The 26375-nt window shown below is 49.5% G+C and overlaps 1 protein-coding gene across 3 annotated transcripts in view; it reads left to right on the forward strand.

Annotated features, from left to right (window-relative positions):
• The window catches only part of NOS1 (nitric oxide synthase 1), a 170751-nt gene that overhangs the window by 75751 nt on the left and 68625 nt on the right, over positions 1-26375 (forward strand). For 2 of the 3 annotated variants that reach the window (XM_087857307.1, XM_087857309.1), the window contains exon 2: positions 14047-15187. In XM_087857307.1, coding sequence (XP_087713433.1) covers positions 14466-15187 — 722 coding nt within the window. In that variant the 5' untranslated portion in view covers positions 14047-14465. The remainder of the gene's footprint in view (positions 1-14046; positions 15188-26375) is intronic. The other variant, XM_087857308.1, reaches the window with a different exon arrangement.

Consider the following 26375-nt stretch of genomic DNA (forward strand, 5'->3'; position numbering starts at 1 on the left):
CAACAAGTAACCAGTTCAGTGTCTGTGGAACGTCCACTCCGTGTGGCTCTGAGCATGCAGCTGGAGGCGATGGCCAGGTGTGTCATACCTGCCAGGTACACACCTTGTGCCTCCGGAGTTCTTGGGTGCCAGAGCAAGGCATTCCAGTGGTGGTATCCCAGGGACCATGAAACTTCATCGCCGACCTTAAAGAGAATGGTAGATCAAGCTTGGAGGAACGTTCTTGCAGAAAGCCGAGTGATGGTGTAGAAAGACCCACGGAGTGGGAGCCAGGAGGCTGATGGGGGTCCTGCAATGATGCTAGCATGGGCCAGCATTCTTCATACACCTGCTGGGGGCCAGGTGCTGTGCTAAGCGCTGGGCTCGCCAAAGCACAGCTTTTCCAAAATGGCAAATGATGGTAAAATTCCCATAACAGGAAATGTCTCGTTTTAAAGCGTACAGTTTAGTGGCTTTGAGGACATCCGTTGTGTTTTACATCCATTGGAGCTATCCAGCTCCAAAACATTCCATCACCCCAGCGGGAAACCTTATCCCCACTAAAGACTGAAAACACAGGGTCAGGCAAAAACGTGTCCACGAATGTTCACAGCAACTCTACTCATCATAGCCAGCAGGTGGAAACAGCTCAAATATCCACCCACAGATAAACATAATGTGGCATGTCCATAGAATGGAATAATATTCAGCCATAAAAAGGAATGACCTTACTGACACGTGCCACAGTGTGGATGGTCCCAGAACACAGTCTGCTAACTGAGCAAACCCAGGCGCGCAAGGCCACATATTACAGGATTCCATTTCTATGTCTGACGTGGGCGAATCCATAGCGACAGAAAGTGGCGGCCAGGCGCTGAAGGGAGGGGGCAAAAAAGGCGGTGGGGAGAGCCTGCTTAACTTGGACCCATTTTTCAAAACTTTTTATTTCGAAGTAGCTTTGGACTTACAGAAGCATTGCCAAATAGGGCAACGAGTGTCTTCATACCCCTTACCCAGCACCCCTGGTGTTAAGGTCATGTACAGTTTTAGTACAATCATTATCTAAACTACAGAGTTTATTTGAATTTCGCTTTTCCCACGAATGACCACGTTCTGTTCCTGATCTTATCCGCGATCCCACACGCTTTCAGTGCCCATTTCTCCTTGGTTTCTTCTCATCTGGGACAGTCTGTCTCACAGGCTGTCTCTCCTGAGTTTGATGACTGGTCAGTGACTTTGGAGAACGTCCTTCAATCTGAGTTTGTTCAGTGCTTTTCTCATGATTGGAACAAGATGGTATCTGGTTTTGTTTTTTTTTTAATTTGCTCCTTCAATATTTGTTTTGATTGGTAATAGAAAAACGTAGTTGGCCCCTTTTTACCCTGATCTCATGGTTGTTATTCCTTAGGATGGAGCTATAGTTACATATTTAAGGTAAAACGTGAGTCAGCTCCAAGGGAAAATAGTAGCTAGATGATCGCCTGGGGTGAGACACTGGCGCGGCACAAAGATAGGAAGGTGGTAAGACCAGTCAGGGAAACGTGACATCATTTTATGTAATCTTCACAAGAGCCTCGCAAAGTAAATACTATTATTTGCCATTTTGCAGATGAGCAACCAGAGGCACAGAGATGCAAAATGTATTGCCCAAGGCCAGCAGTCAGTAAATGGCAGAGTCAGCATTTGAAGCCAGGACCTACAGTCTTAACTGCGACAATCCCCCGCAAGCCTTCCTTGCCACCTCTGTGATGTCAGCTTAGACGCTGCTCACGATGGCATCGTTCTCTTTTCTCTGTGATTTTACTGCAGAGGGATGTTTGCAGAGCTCTGTTCAGTAGGGCTGAATCAGGAGGGAAGGTGTCGCTCAGGGCTGAGGGTGGGGTGTCTTCTAGGGGCTTAGCAGGTGCACTGGTATGATGGGAGATAAAGACCCAGCCGGCTCAGGTAACCCCAAGGTAGAGTCAAGGAAAACGAATGGGGTCTTGGACTGTGTTCCCTCTAAATGAAGAAGGGAAGCTGGTTTCCATTCAGCTCTTGTTGGAATGAGTAGGCAGACTGGTCTGACATCAAAAGCGACAGCTCCGTTTACAGAGAAAGGTGTCACTCCAGGAAGGGTCTTTGTACGCACACCACCACGTTGAGGGAGGAAGCAGCTGAGGAGTTAAGGATGACAATTACAGGAAATGCTCTACAATTCTCAGTAGCTCTAACCCAGGGACAATGAGGCAGAATGAGCATCAGCCCCAGGGCATAAGCTGGGACATATGCAGAGGGCTGTCAGGAAGGTGGGCATCCGTCGAACACCTGGCTCAACCGGGGTCACCTACGGCAAAACCCAAGTCACTAAGCACATCTGTCCTTCCACTGAGCAGCGTCTAAAGGTGACCTTCCTTGTTTCCCTTTAAAACTCACTACATAACCAGGGTCCCACAGTCGAAATAAATACCTGCAGGGTCCTGGCAAGAAACACATGTGTAAGGGGGGCTGCATGGGGGCCCAGAGGAACTAGAGAGCCCACGCCCTATATAAAGAGGGCGCCACCACCCACTCCAGCTGTTTGCTGACATTCAGAAATATAGACCCAGTCCTCATGCTCCTTCCAGTGTTCCAAGAAAACTAGAAATTTGCATTTCACATGAGATTTCCCATTTTTACGTGATGGTACCCCATTTGGGGAGAAAAATGTGTTTAGCTGTGTTGACCCAACAACACTTGTATGTCATGCCTGCGGGCTCTTTGTAGCATCTGACCTGAGACTTTTTGAAGCAAGTGATATCCTAGGTCTAAAGCACTTTTGTGCCGAACAGCTTATAGTTTAGGTGGAAATGAAATTTCATTTGCGATTGCCATTTTCACAGGTCGAAAAATCGTCAGAAATCTGCAATTTTACTCGGTTCAGCCTAATATTGCTCCCTCGACTCAAGTGTTCTGCTTGAAGCTTCATGGGACTGCGAAAAAGTAATACAGGCATTTAGAGGCAAACTGGACCAATGTTTCTCAAGCCATAACGTGCACACCATCACCTGGGGGGTCTTCTGAAAATGCAGAGTCGGAGTCATAGGGCTGGGGTGGGGCCTGAGGCTCTGCATTCCTAACCAGCTCTTCGCTGATGACTGCTGGTCCAGGGGCCACACCGTATGTAGCAAGCACTAGACCATGTCTGTCACTGGTGATTTTATAAACTATATTGAGACCCCCCTCTTGGCCTCTCCTTTTTCTGAATCTGGGTGTTCTTACCCGAGCATGTGAGGTCTCATTTATTTGTTCTTTGATTTGTAATGGGCCGTGTTATCACCTCCCTGCAGCTGCTGGAGAGCAAGTCGGCTGATACTGACCTTGCCTCCCTGCACGGCAACCACCAGCCAGAATGGTGCTCCACATGTGGCGTGGGTGCTCCAGTCTCCATGGTCCCCCGCTGCTTCCTCTCACCACCCACCGGGGCTACTTCATTCAACAGCTGTGGACTCAGAGATTGAGCCTCCAATTTACTGAGCACCTACTATGCCCTGGGCACCTTGCTGTGCACCAAGGGTACAACAGTAAACCAGAAAACCAGGATCCCTGTCTTCAAGGAGCATACGGTTTCATAGTTCATTTAGGATGATAGGGTTTTGGAACAAAGCAGCTACTCAGTAAAAGCTGAGCAAATGAAGGAGTTGTGGCTGGGGTCTCTGATACTATGATCCTTATTTTTATTTGATTTTTTATTTTAAAAACTACATTGATATTTACGGCTCTGTTAATCAATACTAAGTTTGTATAATCTGGTTTTTATCCTAATTGTGAATTTGACCTTTTAAATATTTACTTTGATGAGCAACTAGTATAGGGTCTGGGGACCCCTATAGGGCTCTAGGATACCTAAAAATCCTGGCATTGCATGCCAGCTTTCGTGATGATTTTCCCCTCCCTTCACCTGTCATGGCGTCTTCACACCCTCTGTTATCAACCCTGGGTAGGTAGATAATAATTGGAGGTGGTTCACCAGGAAGGGAGGGTTAAGGGGATACTGGACTGCTCAGGCTTATTTTGAATAATCAAGAAACCAGTATAACAGACATGAAGGGCATCTACCAAGAAGGCTGCACCTCCCATCCTGAGATTAGCATTACCGTCAAATATAGGGCCCTGAATAAATTTCCGAATTTCATGGGGGAAGCAAGGAAAATGAGCCTGTAACTTGAGTTTGAGAAGAAATCATGCAAGAGACCTGGATTCTCTCTCTGACTCCGTCTCTAAGAACCTTTGGCAAATCCTTCCCTATCTGTAAGCCTCAAACTTCTCATCTTAAAATGTAGGGTTAATCCAGTGACTTCTACTCTTGCTGCTTACTGGGTAATGGAGTGCTTAGAAAAATCATATTATGGACTCTCTCCCCATATAAACATGCATATGCACACACACAAAAGTTGTGCACAGAATTCCAGGATTGTCAGGAATCCCCGAGCCCTGCCAAGGGTCCATAGATTCCATATTGTGAACAATCGAAATGGAAAACCCTACAGTCCATTTCAGCCACCAATTACTAAAATTATAAGTGGTGGTCAGGCCAACTGAAATACATAGTAGTATTTGGAAAGTGGCAACAGCAAAGACTTTGAACTGTTATTATTTGTGGGTGATACAATTATCTGCTTAGAAAATCTGAGACTAAAATTTATGGGAGCTAATAAAAGAGTTCAGTAAGTAAAAAATAAAAAGCAAATCCTTTGAGTTCAGACAAACTTGGTTTGAATCCCCTTCATTGACAGTAGCTGGATAAATTTCTGTGATGTAATGAAACTCTTTGAGCCTCAGTTTCAACATCTATAAAATGGGAATAATACAATCATGTCCTTCATATAGTTGTTGCAAGGATGAAATTAAATAATTCGGTGAAGTGTTTGCATATATAAATGTTCAAAATATTAGGTTGAACTATAAGACAGTGGTGAATTTGATCATTTGCAAACATGCCAATTTAATATAGTGCAACCTAATTAATAAAAATTCAATGAAAGAAATTGCTGTGGATAATTGATCATTTATTCAGTAAATATTTTGTGCTTAACAGGTGCTAACATATTTTAAGACGAGAGTGAATTATATCTTTCAAATCAAAGCAGACCTATGCTGCCTATGCAAATGTACATCAAACCCATACCTGCCTTGGCGAGCTATTTTTCCTCCTGTCCTTCACCCTTGTCCCCACATCCATGTTAATACAGAGCAGCTGCAAATGCATTTAGTCAATCTGAGAGTCTTGATCTTTTACTCGAGTTTAACCCATTTACATTTATTGTTTCTACTGATCTATCTGGCAGATGTGGTGTCATTCTCAGCATTGTTGTTTGTGTTTCCTATTTAATGTATTCTCTCTGCTGAAATTCATTTGTAACTGATTCAGACCAACGTGGATGCTATGTGCAGGGAACCTTCAAGTTAAAGGAGCAGATGTTATCACTCCTCCTTTAAAATAACCATTGTTACTTCTTTTACCTTCCATGGGCACCTTTTGCCTAACCTGCCTTCCCTGCACTAGGGACCCCCAAGGATGCCAGGCAGGAGAGGAGAAACTTGGTTGAGTCTCAAGTTAACACTGAGTGGCAATCTGAAGGGTACAATTCTTGATGTCCTCCTTGAAATACTCAACATTGCTACGACAGTTGACATTCATGGTTTACGGAGTGCTCTTTACAGCACCTGTCTTATTGAATCTTCACAAAAACCTTGGAAGTGGTTGTTATTACCTTTTCAGTTTCGCAAAAAGAAATTGATATAAAAAGTGTTTAATGACTTGCCCAAAATCAAATGGCTGGGGAATGAACCAAATCAAGTGTGTATTTTCTGTAACCCCTTTCATTCTCATAATTATGGAAATAATGGTATCAGGAAATGTTGACTCTTGCAGTATACTAGACCGCAGTTAAATTATCTATTACTACTCAGGAAGGACAGTTTTATCAAATTAGTTTCATTCATTCTTATCCTTTCTTTTGCCCTATTTTTACCCTGACTTCCTGTGCTCTGTTAGCCAGGAAATGGCATCATGATCCATCTACTTGTAGAAGCCAGAAGCTGGGAAGTTACTAGGAACACCTCTTTCTCCTTTACCTGCTCTACCTGCTCAGTCACCACATACTGTTGACCCGACCTCCTAAATATCTCTTAAACCTGCCCGCTTCCTCCCTTCACTATGCTAACCACTGTCATTTCTCATCTCTGACCTCCAGCAGCCTCCTATCTGGGCTCTTCATAGCCAGCCTTGCCTCCTCTCCTCCCCCCCACCCCCACTATTTTCCATGCAGCAGCCAGAGTAATCTTTCTAAAATCTAAATCTGACCACAGAACTTCTCTCCTCAAAATTCTCCAGTGCTTGTCATCACTGTAAGAGTAAAGTACAAAACCTTTAACTTGGCTCTCAAGAGAGCTGCATGATCCAGCTTTCCAAAGACCTCTCCAGCTTTATAAGACATTGGCTTTCTTCTCCTGCCACCGTGGAGAGGGTACAGGGGAGTGGCTCAAATGCTTGTTCTCTCCGTTCTGGGTGCCTTCTGTCCTCCACCCCTCCCTCCCACTATCTACCACTTCAATCTGGCTAACTCTGTATTCTGACTCTTCCTCCAGGAAGCCTTCCCTGACCACCACTACCCAGATTGTTAGGCATCCTGTCTATACCTCTGTTAACACCCTGTATTTTCACTTTGTTCTACCTGCTGCGCTTGTCACTAATATCTCTCTCCACCCTCCCCCATCCTGTCCCCCCCAGTGGTAGGCTCTGAGGGCAGGGAAGCTGTCTGTCTTGTCTATCCCTGCATTTCCAGGCCCAGCTTCTTGCTGGCCCAGGTGGGAGCTATATAAGCATTCATAATGAGCAAGAGGATGGTGTGAATGGAAAAAAAAAAAAAAGGAAGGGAGAGAGGAAGGGGAGAAAGGGAAGGGAGGAAAAAAGAGGAAAAGAGGGGAAGGTTAACTGGGGGTATGAAATATGCACTGTCTTTTTGCAACGATTCCTAGGAAGTGTTCCAGAGACCACTGGTAGTGCTTCATATTCACAGTAATGAGGCCATCCTCTTGGCTGTGATGATGTTCACATATCTTACCTGAGATCATTCATTTTCCCTGAGGTGCAATCTAAAGCGACTCTAAAAAGAGTAGTTTAGCTGTGCCACACATTTTGCATAGATTATCCCATCGAATGTACTCCCACTTAACTATCCCATGTAATGGGATAGTAACTACCTTAAAGGTAGAAACCATCATTGTTCCCATTTTACAGATGACAAGTCTGAGGCCAATAGGTAGTAGAAGTGGGTCACAAACCCTTGTCTTTTGGCTCTAACGCTCATTCCTTTGACCACTCCATGACACCACCAGCAATGGAGTATGTCTGGTGGGGGCTAGGGGGAAGACAGGTGCATCTCTGGGCATTTTTGTGCCACTGAGGGGTGATGGAAGGAATTTAATTACCTTAGCCCCAAACCCTGGAGTGTTCTGTCTATATGATGGATACAGTGCTCTACAGCCGACTGAACTCACTCATAAAAATGAGCTTTGCAAAATGAAGATAAAATGAAGACTCCGTAATTCCCTAGATCTGCTCCAACGTGGGGACTACGGCCCTGTAGCTCTCTACCGATGATGGACTGGACCCATGACATCGCCGTCCCACCCCGGTGGTGTTGACTCACCACCAGCGTCCAGGGCTCTCTCACTTGGGTCCATGCTCCAACACACCAAATCCCGCTCCTTTGGTGTCCTGAGGACACAGTGACAGGCACGCGCTCCACTGAAAAGTAAACCCAATCTGTGTGTCCACAGCGTTCTCTTGGTTCTTGAGCACTGGGTGCTTTAAGGAACGTATGTCCACTCGACAGCATAGACCAATAGAATAACGGGTGCTTATGTGATCATTATTAGTAATAGTAGTGGGAAGAGGGTTCATTTGTTGGGCTCTTTAGTGTATGGCAGATTGTAAGAACTCAAAAAATACTATTATTCCATCTTCACAGACACTCTGAAGAGATGCTGTTATCCCCATTTTATAGATGCAGGAACTATGACTCAGAGCAGTTAAACAACTTGTCCGCCACCATAAAGCCAAGTGGAAAAACTAGAGTACCCGTTTAAGACTGTGCCCTTTTTTTGTATATGTTACAAAAACACAGTAAAAGATGAATAAGCATGACAAAGGGACACCCCCCAAAAAAGAATATAAAACAAAAAGTAAGCTTTCTTCCCATCCCACCCCTAGCCTTCCAGTACCCTTTCCCAGAAGCAAACACTGTTACCAGTATGTTGGATGTTTTTCCAGAGATATTCAGTGCATCTCCAAACTTACATGAAAGTATGGATGAATACATAGGATGGATATGTAACTATATTTATATATCCGTGCTCTCCGCCTTTTAAAATTTAACAGTGTAACTTGAAGATCATTCCCCATTGGTTCTTTTAGATCTAACCTGCCCCCCCTTATTTAATGCCTGCCCAGAACTCCATTGTATGGACGTGCCATTGGTTATTTAATCTGTTGATATTCTGAACGACCCTGCACGGAAGGGTCGCGTGTGTGTCTGTGTGTAAGGATGTTCCTTCTAGTTTATCTGCAGGAGAAAGTCCTAAAAATTGAATTGCCAGGACAAAGATCTGTGTGTTTTAAATTTAGGGTAGGTCCTGTCAAACCGCCGTTCAAAGAGGTAGTGCAAAGCAGCAGTGAGAGAGCGCGAGGGTTTCCCGAAGCCTGACGACGACAAGGTGAACTATCAAACTGGAAACGCCTGTGAATACTCACCCCACTCACTCTGACTTAGGCTCATGAGGCGTCGGCACTAGATCTGGGAAGTTCAGGGTCATCATCAGCAAACTGTAGCCGTGAAACTGGGGCAGTTACATGTCTGGGGTACCCCGTGGGGCCAGGGTACCCCTGTCTCTGGGATCCCCAAGACACAGAATGCCAACTTACCCCCCTGATTTGCAGAGGTTGGCGGGTTTGTAGCTATGACTTGCCAGCGTGGGAGAAAGCCCGTCAGCTTGATTCCCGGGTGGTGTTCTCTCTGGGGAAAGACTGCAAATTAGCAGTTCGGGAGATGTAAGGAAGTTGGTTGCTTTGTCGTGTTTTGTTGTTGCTGTTGTTTGAAAGAGCACAGTTGGGTTACGGTGTGGGTCTCTTGTTTGTGTGGAGGGTGGCGGTATTTTGTTTTGTTTTTAAGACATGGAGACTTGGGATTTGTTTTTAAATGAGATCGGAGGGAGATGGGAATCAGAGCTGTAACTCCATCAGAGATTTTGTGGGTGTGCGAACAGAAAACACCCAGGAGTTCACAGGCTGGGTGTTGTTTTTTCTTCAGTATTGCTCATTTAAAAGGTAATACACATGTAATTAAAAACATAATTTAAATGATAAGCAAATAGAAAAATAAGGTGGACAGTGCAAAGTATGTCTCCCTCCTACTTCTGACTTCTAATATTCCTTGTGAATTGCAACTGATGATACCCATTCCTTCTGGAATATTCTCTGCATTTACACGTGTAGAATTTACATGTATTTTTGTATCTTGGAGCTCATTTCATAGTTGTGAGTAGAGATCCATCTCATTCTTTTTAATGAAACATTTATTGTATATAGAAGGGTTAGACTTCAGATGACCTTCGGATGATGGAATGTTGAGCACTCCACTCTTAGCCTGGGTGACATCCTACTATTACCTCTCTCTTCACATCGTTCTAGGTAGATTCTCTCCCCACCCCCTCCAGTCTCCATCACACCTATTCTCAGAGGTCAACCTCAAAAGTGGCAAGATCTTTGCTAATGCTCTGTGTCATTTTTCTGGTTTCTTTAGAAAGAAGAATTATCTTCTGCCTGGTGAAGTTACCAGTAGATTCTCAAGGGGGACTAAGGGACAGTGGGATACAGAGAGGAGGTCAGACTCTAGACTACACTGCCCAATGGCAATACAGTGCGGTCCACATGGGTGATTTTTAAGTGTATATTAGTCACTTTAAAAAAGAGTTTAAAAAGCCACAGGTGACATTAACTTTCATAATAATTTTGTTTAACCCACTATAGCCACAATATTATCTATTCAACGTGTAACCAATATTGAAAAATTATTGAGCTTTTTTTATGTTCTTTTTTTTTTTTCAAACTAGCCTTTGAAACTCAATGTGTGTTTTGCTCTCCCAGTAGATCTCAGTGGAACCAGCCACAGTTAAGGGGTTTCAATGGCCACATGTGGCGAGCGGCTGCCCAGCTGGAGAACACGGCCCTAGACCCCCTCACCTGTCGCTGATCCATGTTGAATGAACCCCTTGCTTCTCAAGGCTTCTGTTTCCTCATTTTTGAATGGGAGTTGGGTTGGATGATCTCAAGAGCTGCCCTTCATTCTGATGTCCTCTGACTTTCAGTGCTAAAAATGGAAGGTCATGGACAAGCCAGGACAAATGGGTCTCAGATAGCAGCTTATCTTGCCATCTGTAAAATGGGGACAATGAAATGTCACCCTGATCAGAGTGAGGATGAAAAATATGACAGCCGATGAGGATGTGCTTTGGGGAGAAAGAGAAATGAGGCATGTTATGGGGTTGGTGTTAGGATTGGGATTGACCGCGGTGAGTGCTCAGAATCCACTCGCTAGACCCAAGGTTGCCTCTCAGGTTCACTTCTCTGAACCCCACTCACCTCGTCCATGGGTAACGTGGGGCTAGGAGTGTTTCCATACAGTCTCTGCCAGAATCAAATAAGGCACCCAAGCAGAGGGCTCAGTGCCACGCTTAGCACACAAGAAACTCTCCATTACTAGAGGCTGCTGCCGTCCCCACCCCTCTGGTTGCAGAAACGCAGCCCAGATGGGGAGTGGCTTGCCCAAGGTCGCACGGTGAGATGGTAGTAGCAGACGCTGGCCTATTTTGGCTCCCTCCTTGTCACTGGCAGCTGTCCCGAAAGTCAGCCGCTAATTTCCTCGCAGCAAGGTAAATGAAATAAATACACCCAAAACCGCTGAACTACTCGAATGAGGACTGGGTCCAAGTATCGTTTCCATGGTATATACGCTGGCGTGTACGCATGTGATTTGTTTAAAATCACAGTTCCAAAGGGCGGAGGCTGGTTTGGCAGGACGTGCCGCCCAGCACCCAGCTCCCTGTGTTCAGAGCCCCGTTCCACGACCAGTGCCAGGTTCCGCCAGATTTCCAGCAAAGGGCCCCCTCTAGACGGCACATGAACTACCTTTGGTGAAAGTGGGATGGTGTAGAAAATTAGAATTAAAAGCCAGGAAGCCTGAATCGTCACATATTATATAACAATAACGGGAAGCCCTTTCTGCTGGGCATTTGCTGTGTGACATTGCTGAGTACCATGCATTCACCATTTTCATTAATCCTTCTGGTTACCCAGGGAAGTGGTAACTGCCTAACAACCCCATTTTACAGATAAGGAAATAGAAGTTCCAGGAAAGTAAAGAACTCACCTAGAAACACCCAGACAGAGCCAGAAGGAGCCTTAAAAATCTTTCCTGGGGCAGAAGGGTCGCCAGCCACTCCAGGTGACCCAGGAGCCTCCTGGACAGTGGACATTCACAAGCCGGGACAAGTGGGTCTCCCTGTTGCAGCTTAATGTATTCATCTGTACGATGGGGATATTCAAACCTGACCTTGGTGAGTGAGGATAAAAATACAGCAGCAGATGAGGGTGTGTTCTGGAGAGGTAGAGGGGGGAGACAGGGTGTTGTGGGATTGTTATTAGGATCAAGGTGGACCTTAGCGAGTGCTTGGAATCCACTGGCTTAGACACAGGACTTGTGTCTCTCTCAGCAGACACTACATATCCCTGCTTCTCCCAAGCCCAGCCTCTTTCCAGTGCCTTCCAAAGATCAAGTTGCCTTTCTAAGGCCAAAGTGTGAGAAACAGCACCCCAGTTTCCCAAGCGCCAGCCAACAGCCCTCCCTGATTTGAAAACCAACCGAGAAAGAGTTTGAAAAGCTGAGTGTAGCTGAGAAGGCTTGTGGATTGCTTTATTCTCTTTCTTTTTTCTTGAGCCAGGCCCAGGCTCTGTCCTTTTTAGGGTCTGGCCCAAGCCAAAAGTGGAAGAAAATCACTTGGAAACCTCGCCTTCCCTTTGCAGCTCACCTGCAAATCCCTTCTTTAATTGAAGAACGGAGTCCACTGCCAAACTTGGACGAACATCCTGGGTTCGGTACCCAGAAGAAATGGGGCTTGGGGAGAGTTAAGGAAGCAAAGGGGTCAAGGGAGGACCGATCCTCCCCAGTGAGGAAAGACAGGGGTTCTGGATGGTTCTCTCTGCAAACCAGAACCTCGGCAGCAAGATGCTGAAAGACACTCAGCCGGTCGACACGCGAGCTCCACACGCTCACACACGCAGCAGAGAAACGACACAGCATGAGGGCAATGCATGAATACACAGAGAGAAACACACACACCCGGCGACACCAGATGGAGAACGCAGCCCGGGCTGGGCCTGGGTATTCATTATCCCCTCACCCACACAGAGGGGCTGCCGCAGTTACATAAGGCAGGCTGCAAAAGGGGGAGGCTGACTTACTAACCACCCCGCCCTGAGGGGATCTGGGAAGCGGCACCTCCCCCTTGGGGGGTGTCTGCACCCACCTCCTGCTCACAGAGGCAGTGGGAGCGCATCAGCTGCCTCAGCCCCCGGATGACCCCGGGAGTTCGCTCAAAGGGAAATGGGGGAGTGAGCGTCACTTGTTAGGCGTGGCAGATGGGGGCTCCCTCCTTGCGCTAAGCCTGGTGAGGATGCCGACAGAGAAGGGTGTTCGGGAAAGAGCTGGAACCTGGACTTGAGCTGGGGGTTAGAGAAAGATGGAGGGGTTCTCTGCTGCCTCCCACCTGCCCCCTACTCCACCCACAACCTCAGATCACCTGCTCCATGCCAGACACAGAGGGCACACTTCCATAGCTGCCCGCCGTCTTCGTGCCCTGCGTGCAGACGCCTCACCTGGGCCGCAACACCCCCAGCTGAGCCCCCTCTTGCCCCTTAGCACCCCAACCATACCCCATTTCTCCAAGACTCCGGGAGCCAGCAGGAGTTGAGAGAATAACCAGAATATCAAGTTTTCTCAACCGGAGTGTAAGTTTAGAAGCTCGGGCTTGAGAGTGGGGCAGACCTGAGTTCAAGGCCTCTCTTTGCTGTCATTTCTATGTGACTTTGGACAACTAACTAAACCCCTTCCCAGGCTTCTCATCTATTGAAGGGTAACCGTGAGGATCAAAGGCAAAAATACCTCCACGTACATGAAGAGCATACGTGTTCAATAAGTGTCTGCTGTATTTCATCTTCTGGGATTTTTCTTCATTCGGCAAATACTCATTGAGCACCTGCTGTGTGCTTATGATAGCCCCGGGGGTATACAGTCCGCTCTTCTTAATGTTTCCCTATTAGGGTCGCAGGCAGGCTGTGGAGTACAGATGTCCTCTAAAGTTTTGTGTGGGCCCATGTCTTTGGTATTTGTTATAGCAAGTTGGCTTTATGATGATTTGTAACGTGACCAAGTCTGTCCTTTGGAGCCTGGAACAGGTTAATAGTTACAAAAATGGTCAGAAAGGCCAACTGACACCATTGGTGGCATTCCCTTTCTGGTGGGTTTGTCGTGGAGGACTTTGGGGGTGGCCAGGACAGAGAGCCCCAAGATCCGTGCTGGCTGAGCTCTTGACACATGAGTGGAAAATGTTTGTAAGGTACAGAGAGCTGAAGGCTGCGTGACAAGTTGGAATGGTGGCTTCTCAAGATGGGAAAGAGGGAAGAGATGAGATTGTGATTCTTGCCATTTGACTTCTAGGCTATCAGTGGTTTCCCCAGGGAGACCCTTGGTCTCAGGGGGCTTTGATCATGGGAGATGAAACCAGACAATTTGCAGCTAATGGGGAACGTTCCCCCCACCCCACCCCGGGGAGGAAGGATTACATTTCAAGGTTGGCTTCCAAACTCCAGTGTCTTGTGGCTAGACTTCTCAGTTGGTTGCATTTCCCATCTCGCTTTTGAAGGTGGCTCTGGGCACTCCACATCAATCTCTCTTTTGTAACTTCACCCCCTCCCTCGCTCCTTCTCTCCAGCACAGGTCTGACGGGCTCGCGATGCCCAGAGAATCACGCACAGGAACTTGTGTCACCTCGAGACACATCTAGACACCTCCACCAGACACTTCTCCTCCCCAGTCGGCCTGACCTGTTGCTTAGGGACACATTCCACGGCTTCTCCTGACGTCTGCCTGATCAACCATCACTTCCTAGAGAACAAGGAGGAAGGCAGACGCAGGAAATCATGCCACCGATGGCCGGACGGCAGTGAGTGGGTGACGCCGAGTTGACGTCAAAGACGGAGAAGACGAACCCAAGAGCAGCTCATTCCTGAGACTCCTGGAGGCACGAGCCCCCAGCTCTTCCTCTCGGCACGGCGTGCAGCCTGGCTCCTCCTGCTGAAAACATCTTGGCTTGACGTATTTTAAGTCTTCGGACCCCTGACACTAGACACCATGGAGAATCAGGTGTTCAGTGTTCAGCAGATCCAACCCAATGTCATTTCTGTCCGCCTCTTCAAGCGCAGGGTGGGGGGCCTGGGCTTCCTGGTGAAAGAGCGGGTGAGTAAGCCACCGGTGATCATCTCCGACCTGATCCGAGGGGGCGCCGCGGAGCAGAGCGGCCTCATCCAGGCCGGCGACATCATCCTCGCCGTCAACGGCCAGCCCTTGGTGGACCTGAGCTATGACAGTGCCCTGGAGGTGCTCAGGGGCATCGCCTCTGAGACCCACGTGGTCCTCATTCTGAGGGGCCCCGAGGGCTTCACCACTCACCTGGAGACCACCTTCACCGGGGACGGGACCCCCAAGACCATCCGGGTGACACGGCCCCTGGGCCCCGCCACCACAGCCGTCGATCTGTCTCACCAGTCATCGGCCAGCAAAGAGCACACACCGCCAGTGGACGGGGCCGCGGGTCCTGGCAGTGGGCCACAGCATACCCAGGACAGTGGGCGGGAAGCCGGCTCGCTCTCGAATACCAACAGCCTGGCTCCCAGACGCCCTGGCCAGGACCCTACCAAGAAAAGTGCCGGGGTGGCCCCCCAGGACGTCCAGAACAGTGAATTGCTCAAAGAGATAGAACCTGTGCTGAGCCTTCTCACCAGTGGGAGCAAAGGGATCCATGGAGCGGGACCTTCCAAGGCAGAGACAAAAGATGCGGAAGTCCAGGTGGACAGGTAAGTTCTAATGTGCGCGCGTGTGTGCGTGTGTGCGTATACGTGTGCTGTGTAAGCATGTACTGCAGCTCGGTACCAGAGCCCAGGAGCCAACCGAGCCGCTCCAGACACTCACACAGGCACAGCCACTCGACCATCTTTGCCTCTTTCCCTTAAAACTGCAATCGTGAGAGCGAAATGGGCATATCTTCTAGCCGGTATCTCTTGCCGTGAGACCCAGAGCTAAGAGTCATGGTAGCTGAGGTCATGTCTTCCAGCAACCCGTCAAGGTGGGTGTTCTTGCAGTCTGCAATTCACGGGGCAGAAGACTGAGGCTCAGAGGGAAGGGGCCTCTCCCAAGTCACCCAGTGAGCGAGAGGCGCGTGTCCATGGCAGCCTTGGCATAGGGTGAATGCCAAGGTCCTGGGAAGAGAGAGGGGATGAGCTGAGGCCTGGGTAACCCTCAACCTAAACCAGCTGTCTCCTTGTGAGAGCCGCCTGGGAGTAAGGAAGGTTCTAAAGGAAGGGAGTGGAATCAAAGCAGAGAACTGACCACAGCTCCCCCAAAGCAGTGGTCTTGCTCATATTATGCAGGAACCAAGGCTAGAACATGAAGACCCGGGTCCCGGCCCCTCTACGTTTGCCAGATTGGCATTTTCTGATTCTGGGGAGGAAGAGAGCAGGCGATACAGTGGGTGATTCTAGCTCCTTCTTTGGGGAGGAATTGGCAGCTGGGCCAGGGGGTCAGAGAATAGTGGGTCCAGAGATATGAGAGAGAGGGAAGTTTCTCTCTGTCCCCTCCTGCTCTCACCTTAGATTCGCACTAACCCTACAGCCCCTATTACTTATCCACCCCCCACTCCAGAGGAGGCTCAGGGGTGGGGCCACCCAGCACCCAGGCCAAAATATCCCACCCGCCTCCCCAGGGACCCCTGAGTGTCCAGAGAGCACTCAGAGCACTCCAGGCTGTCCCTCAGGAGCCTGGAATAAAGCAACTCTCCAGGCGCTGCACTGATTCATTTAACAGATGTTCATTGAAGACTTACTGTGGCCAGACACTGCTCTGAGCACCAGGGGTAAAGCAGTGAATGGAACAGACACCCTCTGACCTTGTGAATGAATGAAATAGACAAGCCCCTTGACCTTGGGGAGCTTGTGGTGTGGTGGGGAAGAAGGATAAATGAGATAAAGGTGTTAAAATATGTAGGCCATCAGTGGTATGTGCTAAGGAGATGGTAAATGGAGCAGGGAAGGGGTCAGGAAGTATCGGGGAGGGTGAATTTTAAAGAGAGAGGTTAGGCAGTTCTCAAGGAAGGTGACACTGGAAGACCTGGTGGAAGCGGAAGAAGGCACCCCACCTCAGGCCACCATTGCTTCCTGGAGCTTTTCTAACTTCTCACTCCTGGGCAAAAAGCAAACCAATTCCAGCAAGACCCCAAGAGGGAAGACGGATGCTGTGTCAGAAGCCCCCAGGGGTCCCCTGCTCCCCTTTGAGCTCCTGTCCTCCAGCCTGCTCCCTTCTGTCTTCACATTCCTGGGGGCAGCTTGGAGTCTCCCCCATACCTCTGGTCCCATCTCCACAGGAGATGGAGAGTCTTGGCCCCAGTACACAGGACATGGTATGACCGTCTTGGTGGGGGAAGTGGCTGGGAGCCCCTGTCATCCTGACCTTCCTTTCCAGAGCTGGGGGCCAGGATCAGCCCTTGGAGCTGTCCTGGCTTGCAGAGATCTGGGGCCCAGTTCACCCATGACTAGCATGGACACCCCCACCCCAGGCTAGAACCAGTCTTCAGGGGAGCTGCTGCCTCCCCGGGCTCCCCACAGTGACACACACAGTAGAGACGACATCATCTTGACATAACTTCTGGAAAGCCAGCAGCCCCCAAGTCTCATTCAGTGGACTTAAATCCGAAAGCAACTGTAGAATCCAGATTCAATCATGGGCCTGGTTTCGGGGAGACAGCAGCAGTGCCTCCCCTCAAAGGCTCCTGGGCATAACCTCTTCCTCAACATGCCTTCTCCCGGGAAGAGCAGCAGGACCCTGAGTGAGTGTGGCATTCCCTCCTGGGGTCTCCATCTAGTGTCCCAGACACTCGGTTCTGATTCTCAGCTGGGCACCGGGCAGGCATGGGGTCCCGAGCATCGGAATTCCCCGGGGCTTTATTTCAGCCCCACCCCAGACCCCAGAGCCCGAATCTCCCTGGGTGATATGGAGAAGTCCCCGGCAGTTCCCTCCGCCTCCCAGAAGCCAGTCCGACCCTCTCCCAGCTGACAGGGCAGGGCACACAAGCCCAGTGCAAACACTAGGCTTGGGGGAGGACATCAGATATGAAGGACTTGAATAGGAGCCCTATTATCCGCCAGGCCTTAGGGGCCTCTCCAAACACCAACTCAGAAAAGCAGCCTGCATTTCCCCGAGCACGGGGGTAGGACACACCGGTCTGACATGGGGTCTCCTCCAACAGACCTAGTTTCCCAAATTGGGAGGCTGCACCTGAGCCCTCGACCTGTCCTCATCCATCACAGCCTTCCCTCCAGTGACCAAAAGAAGCAGAAAACGCTGCTTTGGAGGAGGTGTGGTTTGGAAGAAAGTGGCGCAGGGCAAGTCCAGGGCTCCATGAACCCTGCTGAGGGCGACGGTTCTAAGCATGAGTATTATCTGACCCCAGGGCGTGTGTCCCTGGCTCAATGGCTCACACCTGTGCTGGACTCAGAACCGCACCCCCCACCCTCCGCCTCTGTAACAAATATTTTTAAATGCCCCCTTTACTAACCAGGAGCTAATTCGTAGACCATATAACCTACTCACACTTTACAGTTGTTCATCAGTATAATGCCCTAACTATAAAATAAAGGAGGCCAAGCATTAAAGTAATTTACAGTAAGGGCGTCTGGGCAGCACAGTCAGCTAGGCATCCGACTCTCGGTTTCGGCTCAGGTCGTGATCTCAGGGTCGTGGGATCCAGCCCCGCGTCAGGCTCTGTGGTCAGCGGAGAGTCTGCTTGGGTTTCTCTCTCACTCTGCCCCAACCCCCTGGGCGCGCTCACCCTCTCTCTCTCTCTCAAATAAATAAATCAATCTTTAAAAGAAAAAAAGTAATTTATAGTAACAGAAACTATACTTTAATATATCAGTGCTTGGGTATTTGCTCCTACACGAAGAATTAGCCCACACACGACAGTGTCACATGCAGATCTGACACAAGTGTGTTGTTTTGGCAACTCTAATGCCACTAGCAGTGTCGCTGCTAGACCAAATTGGGATCTCGGCTCAGGAATCTCAGCTTGCTTCTGATCTGGGTGGATGTCCAAAAGTTGAGTGGCAGCCAGGCCCCTTCTTCCTCGTGTGGGTTTGTCCCTGGCACTGCAGAATGTCTCCCCCGCCCCACCCCCACTATGAGGCCAGGAGCTCTCACCATCGTTGGAACAACCAAAACTTTTGGTTGTTGCAGACGTGCCCTCCGAAATTACCAAACTGTCTCCCAGGGGCTGAAATAAATGTCGTGCTAAGTGTCAGCATCCCAAGTCAGGAAATGGAAGCCCAGACACAGAATGGTGTTTAGGGTCACTCTTGGGCCTGGCAGGCCTGGGAGCATTCAAGCCCCTTGGAGCATGTGACTGCCTGGAAACGACGCATCCTTCCAGGGGCTTCCCCGTCCAGGCTGCTTTTTGGGGTGGGGGTCAGAGCTGGCTTCTGGATGGCCAGGTGACAGTGAGGCCGGCTGCCCACCAGGCTTGGAGACCCCCATCCCGGTCACAGGCAGCAGTCTGTGGCTTCTGAGGGGCCAAGCAGAGACTGGGGCCATCACTGGTTCTCCGCAGTGCCCTTGACTTTCCTGTTCTCTTGGCCTCGTTTCCTTCCTTCCCTCTTTCCTCTTGGACACAGACCTAGTCTGCTTCATCCAGCTCCTTTCCCTCGCGGGGCATCCCTGGTCCTGTTGTTTGGGGATGCTGGCCCTTTTCAGGGGGGAGACACGATGTGTGGTCTAGACACAGTCTCACCCTGGATCCCAGGGAGAAGGTGGGCCTGGCGCATGGTGGCAGCGTGTGTGGTGTGTAAGGAAGGGAAATCTGGGGGCTTCCGGGACCTTCTGCCCTTGGGAGCGGTCACTTTAAAATGCTGCGTGTCAGAGGATATCCAGGTTGTTCAGCTTGCTGCCCTGAAGGAGGGTTCTAAAGAGGCCAAGGTCCCTGGTCCAGCATCCATCTGGACCAGCCTGTCAGCCTCGCCCTGTGCTGTGATCACTTCCCCACCACCTGCAAGGGACTCGGGTACTTACAGAGTAACTTCCCAGCAGCCATCTCTTCTGAGCTGGGGAGAATTCAGCTCCCTAAGCAGGGTGTGTGGTTTGGGCCCCCTTATCAGCAAGAAAACTGAGACTCCGAGAGGTGGAGCCGTCTGCCCAGAGCCACACAGTACTGGCCGCAGGGTGCCCTTCTGGCTTCTACCTAGAAATCTCACTGCCGCCGTCTACAGTTAAAGAGAACCCAGGCAAGAGAGTGCGGCTGGAGGCACAGAAGTCAATTTCGAGCCTAGAGAATGAGCTTAACTGGGGAGAGGAGGTCTCCAGTGACAAGCCTGTGTTCTGTGATGATGATGCGGGCCAACCTGTCCTGAGCACTCCAGGTGGGCCTGGCCCATGCGAAAGTCTTAACGTCAATGAATTCATTTGCTCCTCACAGCACCCCGTTTTCCTAATAAGCAAACCAAGGCTCAGAGAGGTGCACTCACTTGTACCAGGTCACATAGTTCCCAAGTGACAAAGCCAGGACTTGAACCCAAGCCTGTGCTCTTGGCTGCTACCAGCATAGATGGCACTGTTGGCCACAGCGTACTTGACCGCTGGCCATCAAGTTGCTGAGGACATTGGAGTATTTTCTCAGTGTGGAAGGGAGAGAGAGATGAGAGATAGCACCCCTGGAGAACTGCTCTCAGACCAACCAGTGACGGCACTGACTCCGGGAGCTCCTCTCTGGCCGCGCTTGACATGACTCATGGCTTTGAATCACTCTGTTGGCATTGACTCCAGTGACTGCCTTCACGCTGAAGGTCAGTGTGAGTTTTCATTCTCACCCTGACCAGTTGAACATGAGGGGCTTCCCCAGTCCGTCCTTCCCTGGGGAAGAGAGGGAAGTCCTATTTATAGAGTCGTTACTCTTCCTTTGCCCTCTCTTCCCTCTGGGCCCCCACCATTTTGTCAGGTGGGCACCCAGCCCCCCATTCTGGGGAAGAGCTGTGGAATACGCCCACCCAGCCACCCACTCACCCCAGATGGCGTGTAACCAGGGGGCTTCTCACCATCTTTCGTTCAACAAATATTTATTGAACATCTGTTCTGCCTCAGCTGCTGTCCTCAGAACTGGGGATCCACAGATGAGCCTCTGCCATCATGGGGTTATGGGCAAGAAATGAATAAGGAACAGGTAGACTTAGCCATCATTTTAGATAGTGACACGTGCGTGAAAGAAACGAAATAGTGATTTGAAGAAACATGGCTTGGGGTTAGGTAAAAACAACAAAACACACATACACACACAAACCTAGATCAGAGAGTCGGAGAAGGCCTCCCTAAAGAGGCAAAATTTATACTGGGGCCAGAAGGTGCAAACCATGTGAAATCTAGGGAAGGGCATTCCTGGCAGAAGGTACAGCAGGAGCAAAGGCCCTGAGGCAGGAACAAGGTTGGGATATTCAAGGAATGGAAAGAAGGTCTGTGGGCCGTGAGCGTAGTGCGTAGGAATAAAGAGCTAGGCAGTGACATCATACACATGGCCCGGACCACTCATCCCACCCACCCACCACCACCGTGCTATCCCTGTCCCTCCCACCAAACACTCACTGTCTCAGTTTCCCCTGCTCCTTGCTGCAGTAAAAAGACCACAAATGTGGTGGCTTAAAACAACACGCATTTGTTCTCCTACAGCTCGGGGGGTCTTGGGTCTGGGGGCTCTAGAGGCAGATCTGTTTCCTTATCTTTTGCAGCTGCTAGAGCTGTATTCCTTGCCTTTCTTGGCTGGCCGCCCCGTCGTGCCCCTTCAAAGCCAGCACACAGCACCTTGCTTCTGGGGTCACATGGCCTTCCTCTCTTATGGCTGATCTCCCTCTGCGTCCTTCTTATAAGGACATGTATGATGGCATTTAGGGCCCACCCAGTTAATCCAAGATCATCTTCCCATTTTCAAGGTCCTTAACTTCATCACCCCTGCAAAGACCCTCTTTCCACCTAAGGTGACATATATAGGTTCCAGAGGTTAGGGCTTAATGTCTCTGGGGGCCGTTGTCAGCCCACCACACTCAGCTGTGAAGCAATACTATGGCCATTACTATGAGGTCTCACTGGACTGGGTTCAGTGATCTTATTTCTAGTCCCCCCTTTGCCACTCACCAGCTACATATTTTAGGAAAGCCCCTGGACCTCTCTGGGCCTCAGTTTCCCCATCTGTAAAAGTAGTATGTGGACCAGATGAGCCCTAAGATTCCTTCCAGAAGTACCATTCAGGTTCCTCCTTAAGGTCAATAGTGAGCACGCTCATCACAGGCCAGGCAACTGACCAGTCCACCTCCTGTCAAGCCCACCCCAAAGGTATACTGCTCCATTCGACCTCTCCAGAACATCACTCCAGGGGGGAGAGCTCAAACATCCCTTTAGGTCACACGTCACAAACCGGGAATTGGGGGTCATACCCAGATCTCCTACGAGAGTTATTGGGAGGCCTACAGAGTTTTCTGAAAAATGATTTTGTGGCAAAATAGAGAAATCAAGAGGTTTCACAATAAAACTGATTTCCAGTCTCTCAAAAATAAAGAGAATATCAGAAGAGCTATTAGCACCAAGTCTGTTTGTGGGGAGAGAGCCAGCCTCGGGGAGCTGGGCGGGGCCTAGCGTGGGCTCTCCAGTTCCCCAGGATCCAAAATCAGCCAATCTGCTCAGCCTGGATGCTGTAAACACTGGAGTTTGAGGCTCCTGCCCAGTTTTTGTGATGTGAACAATTGCAGTCCTGATTGTTGCTGAGCCCAGAGGCCCTCACCTCACTTCTCAGCTAGAGCGTTGCGGTAAAATTCCAGCTCTCAAGAGCCTACTTTTCTCTTTTGCCATCTTCCCCCACTCCAGCATGATGAGATCTAGAACAGAGCTTTGCAGAGACCTCAGACTCATTTTTCCACGCCCCCCCAAGTCTTCCTGCTTTAACTTAGCTCCCAACACCTGAGACCAGGTGGAAGGTGGATGGTAAAAAGCGGGGGTGGGGTCAGGGCATAGTGTGGTGTCCGAGGAGAGATGCGGCAGGCTTTCTGCCAGGACCAGCTGCTCCTCAGTGGCCTCCTTGCCTGGTTGGGGCAGAGCACGTGGCCCCTACCTCCAGACTGTGCCCTGAACATGGCCTGGCCCACCTGCTCCGCATCCTGGGTACGCGGGGTTGGTTAGTGGTCAGCACTGGGCTGACCAACACATGTGCAAACTTCCTGTGGAGTTGGCCCAGGACCCCCACACCCCCTGCCTGAGAGTCCAAGGCCTGACCCCCAGGAAGCCTCAGTGGGAAGGAGCTGACAAACGTTTCCAGAAGGTCTAGAGATGCCAGACTGACTGTGTTAGCGTGGGAATGATTGTCCAGCTAGCTCGATGGAAGAAAAGGGGCTTTAGTTTAGTCCCTGCCAGAAAACACAGAAAATGCTCGCCAAGTGGGAGGTAGAGCTCCATGCCTGGTCTTATGAGGGGAAAAGAAGGGAAGGAGCTGGGGGGACATTGGCATTTCCTTGCTGTTCACTTCTAGATTCAGGCCCAGAGCACTCCCAGGAAGGTGGGTCTTCAAGGAAGTCTGTGGACCACATGGGGTGCTTTTGACAATGCAGATTTCAGGGTTCCCACATAGACCCACTACTTCAGACTTTCCAGGGGGCAAGTTCAGGGGGATTTTAACAGGCTCCTCAGTTGATTCTGATGCCCCTGAAGTGTGAGAACTGCCAAACGTGACCACATGGTGGCTCTGGGGATCCTGGTCTACCTGGAATGCAAGCCCACTGGAGGGCGGCCTGTGCAGGAGGCTAAGGCAACTGAGAGGAGGTGGAAAGCACATAGGGAAGGCAGATTCTTCAATCCTATCTGGGAACAAGGGGCAACCAGTGAGTAAATCCTCGTAGACCTAGAGATAGGCATAGAGCAAGGATGGGAGGGACCATGGAGGAAGCAGGAGATCGGGGTCCTCAGCCACACCTAAGCCAGTGCTTCTCCCTAAGGGCGAGTACATTTTGTTTCCTCCCCAAAGGGACATTGGGCAATGTCTGGAGACGTTTTGGGTTGTCACAACTGGCAGGGACTGTGGAGGGGAGAAGGTGTTATTAGCACCTAATGGGTCGAGAGCAGGGATGTGGCCAAGCATCCCCAGTGTCCAGGACAGCCCCCCACAACAACAAATGGTCCAGCTCCCAAAATATCAGCAGTTGCAGGTTGAGAAAGCCTGATCTAAACTGAAACCACTCCAGGCAGCTGAGCAGGACCAACATTCATGAGTCCTGGCAAAGGAGAGTCAGCCTCCAGGCTTCTAAGGAGTCAAGACAGACCCCATCCATCTGTTGGCTCCCAGTATATTTATTAAATGAAGAAATGGTACATGAAAGTGACCAGGTTCTCATTCAGCAGATAAATACATTCAACACCTCTACTCCATTTGGAGGGAAAGATGAATATCTAAATTTGAGGTTCTTCACCAGTATGAGGTTCAACCAGATGTTTTCTTCCACTTCCCCCTTAAGCCCTGTTCTCAGTGACTCTCAGTGACTCCCAGGTAGGGGAACAGCAAGAAAGAAACATCTGACTTTCAGGCTTTCCCCACTGCTCATTGGTGGTGTGACCTTTGACAAGTTACCTAATCTCCCTGAGCTTCAATGACCTTAGTCGTCAATGAAGACACACATGTTTAATTAGTTCTGACTATGTGGTAGGCATTTTATATGCATGACCTTGTTTAACCGCCCCAGGAGAGGAGGGGTGTGAAATGGGTATTGAAGGTTGAGTAGGAGTTGGTTCCCAGCAGAGGGAAGATGAAAGGGCATCCCAGGGAGATCAAGTATAAAGATAGGAGTGGACAACAGAGTGCTCCTGGGGAGGAGGGGAGAGTGGAGATCAGGACTGAGAATGATGGGAGGTGGGAGTCTAGAAGGGAAGCAGAGAATTCCTGAAGTCCTGTGCTCTGTGAACAAGACACGACAGCTCAGAAAGGGTCTGAGTATCCCTGCCTGTGCCCTCCAGCCCCCAGAGAACATGGTTTTTCTCTGCTAACAGCTATGTATGCCTTCATTTCCCAGTCTTCATAGACATTAAGGCTTCGAGGGGCACTGTCCAATGCTATAACCACCAGCCACATTTGGCTACTTAAACTTAATTAAAATTAGATAAAATTTAGAGTTTAGTGCCATGGGCACATTTCAAGTACTCAACTGCCACATGTAACCAGTGGCTATAAAATTGGACAACCTAGATACAGGGTGTCCCAATCATCACAGAAAATTCTGCTACAGCATGCTGACTTAGAGCAGTCTTGGCTGTTTTATGCAGAACCAGCATTTTCCTTTTTCTGTTTGTGTCTGATCAGCCCATAAACACATTTGTAGTAAGAGTAACAGCAGGTGCCACACCGCTAAGGGCTATAAGCTTTACCTTGTTTAACCATTGCTGCAACCCCATGATATTATCAACCCTGTTTTAGGTATTATTAACCCTGTTTTAGAGATGAATAAGTGGAGATTTAGAAAGCCTAAGTATCCAAAATAATCAAAGTTGCACAGCTTATAACCAGCAGAGCCAAGAGTTGAACCCAGTGCCACCCAACCCATGGCCCACACTTTGAAGCAGCAAGCTACTCTGCCCATTCAGACCCATCAAGCAGCTAGATCCCAGGGTGAGCAAGTCCGCAGCAATCAGCCAGCTATTTCTCTCAGACCTGGTTGTCACTGCCAGACCGGGTGCTGGAAATCTACTGAAATCTACTTCGGACTTTGCTCCTGGGTGAACGGACGCAAAATAGCTCAACCTTGATGTTCCCCCCTGGTCCCGTATTAAAAATATTCTTCCCCAGCTCATCACACAGGACTCTTAAATAAGTTTCTGTTGACAAAACACTTTAAATGCATTATTTAAACAGAGGTGTTAAAGGCTCTTAAAAAAGGAGGAGCTCTCCCTTAAGATTCACAACAGACAACCCATGTGAGCCATTTCGGGGTTGCCTAGGTAATTGTTCCCTGTAATTTTTGCAAACTGGCCTCCTTCAGCAAGAGATGTTGGACCACTTGCTCTTTAGCCTCTGCCTTAGAGTAACTACTTTTCCCTGTCTCTGTTTTAAAAAAGGAAGGATCTGGGCCGAGCGTCCATCAGACCTAGTTTCAAATCCCAGCCCTTCTATGTGCTTACTGTGGGACCCCGGGAAAACTTACATAACCCCTCAGGGCTCAGTGTTTGCGTCTGTGAAATAGGGCTTTTCATGTCTGTTGAGGGTAAACAAAGGCACTTCTGTGCCAGCACCTGGTATGTCACAGATGCTCAAACAATATTAACCTCTCATCTCTGCTGAATCCCCATTTATAGTCGTGTGATATCATAGGATCGGGCATCTCAGAGTTGAGGGGGAGCTGAGTGACATTTAGAACAGCTATCTCCACAGACAATTCCTCTGTTTATCACCATGTAGGTAAACTATTGGCTTGTGAAATGTCTGTAATCAAGAACCACTCCCCGTGTGTTTTGGTGACATTTTCAAGAGGGTAAAACAGAATGTTCCCTCAGACAATTGCAGACCTCTCCAAGCAGGAGAGTGGAGGTGGCTCTGACGCAGGCCACCAGCTCTTTGTGAAACACAGAAAGGAGGGAGGTCTGGCTGGCCCCAAGGGAGCAACCAGAGGGGCCACTCAAGGCCAGGCCCTCCGAGCGAGCCCTGACTTCCGATTGATCCCAAATGACTATCAGCTCCAGACTCGGGGTCGGGGGAAATGATGGAACCAGGATTATAAATCCGTAAAGCGGGGAATGTACAACAGAGGACTAAGTTAGGGTCAGCCTCGACACCTGGGACCAAAACCAGGAGGGGCCCCAGAGCACGCCACGGTGCCCAAAGCTGGGGAACAGACGGATGGTGTGGTCAGAGGAAAAGTGGATGGGAGGGTTCAAAAGAGGCCCATTGTCAGGAAGCAGGAGGGCAGAGCTCAGAGAGAGGAAGGACAG

This window comes from Ursus americanus, chromosome 30 (assembly GCF_024610735.1).
Source record: "Ursus americanus isolate L20-20 chromosome 30, mUrsAme1.1.p, whole genome shotgun sequence".
Taxonomy (NCBI): Eukaryota; Metazoa; Chordata; class Mammalia; order Carnivora; family Ursidae; genus Ursus; species Ursus americanus.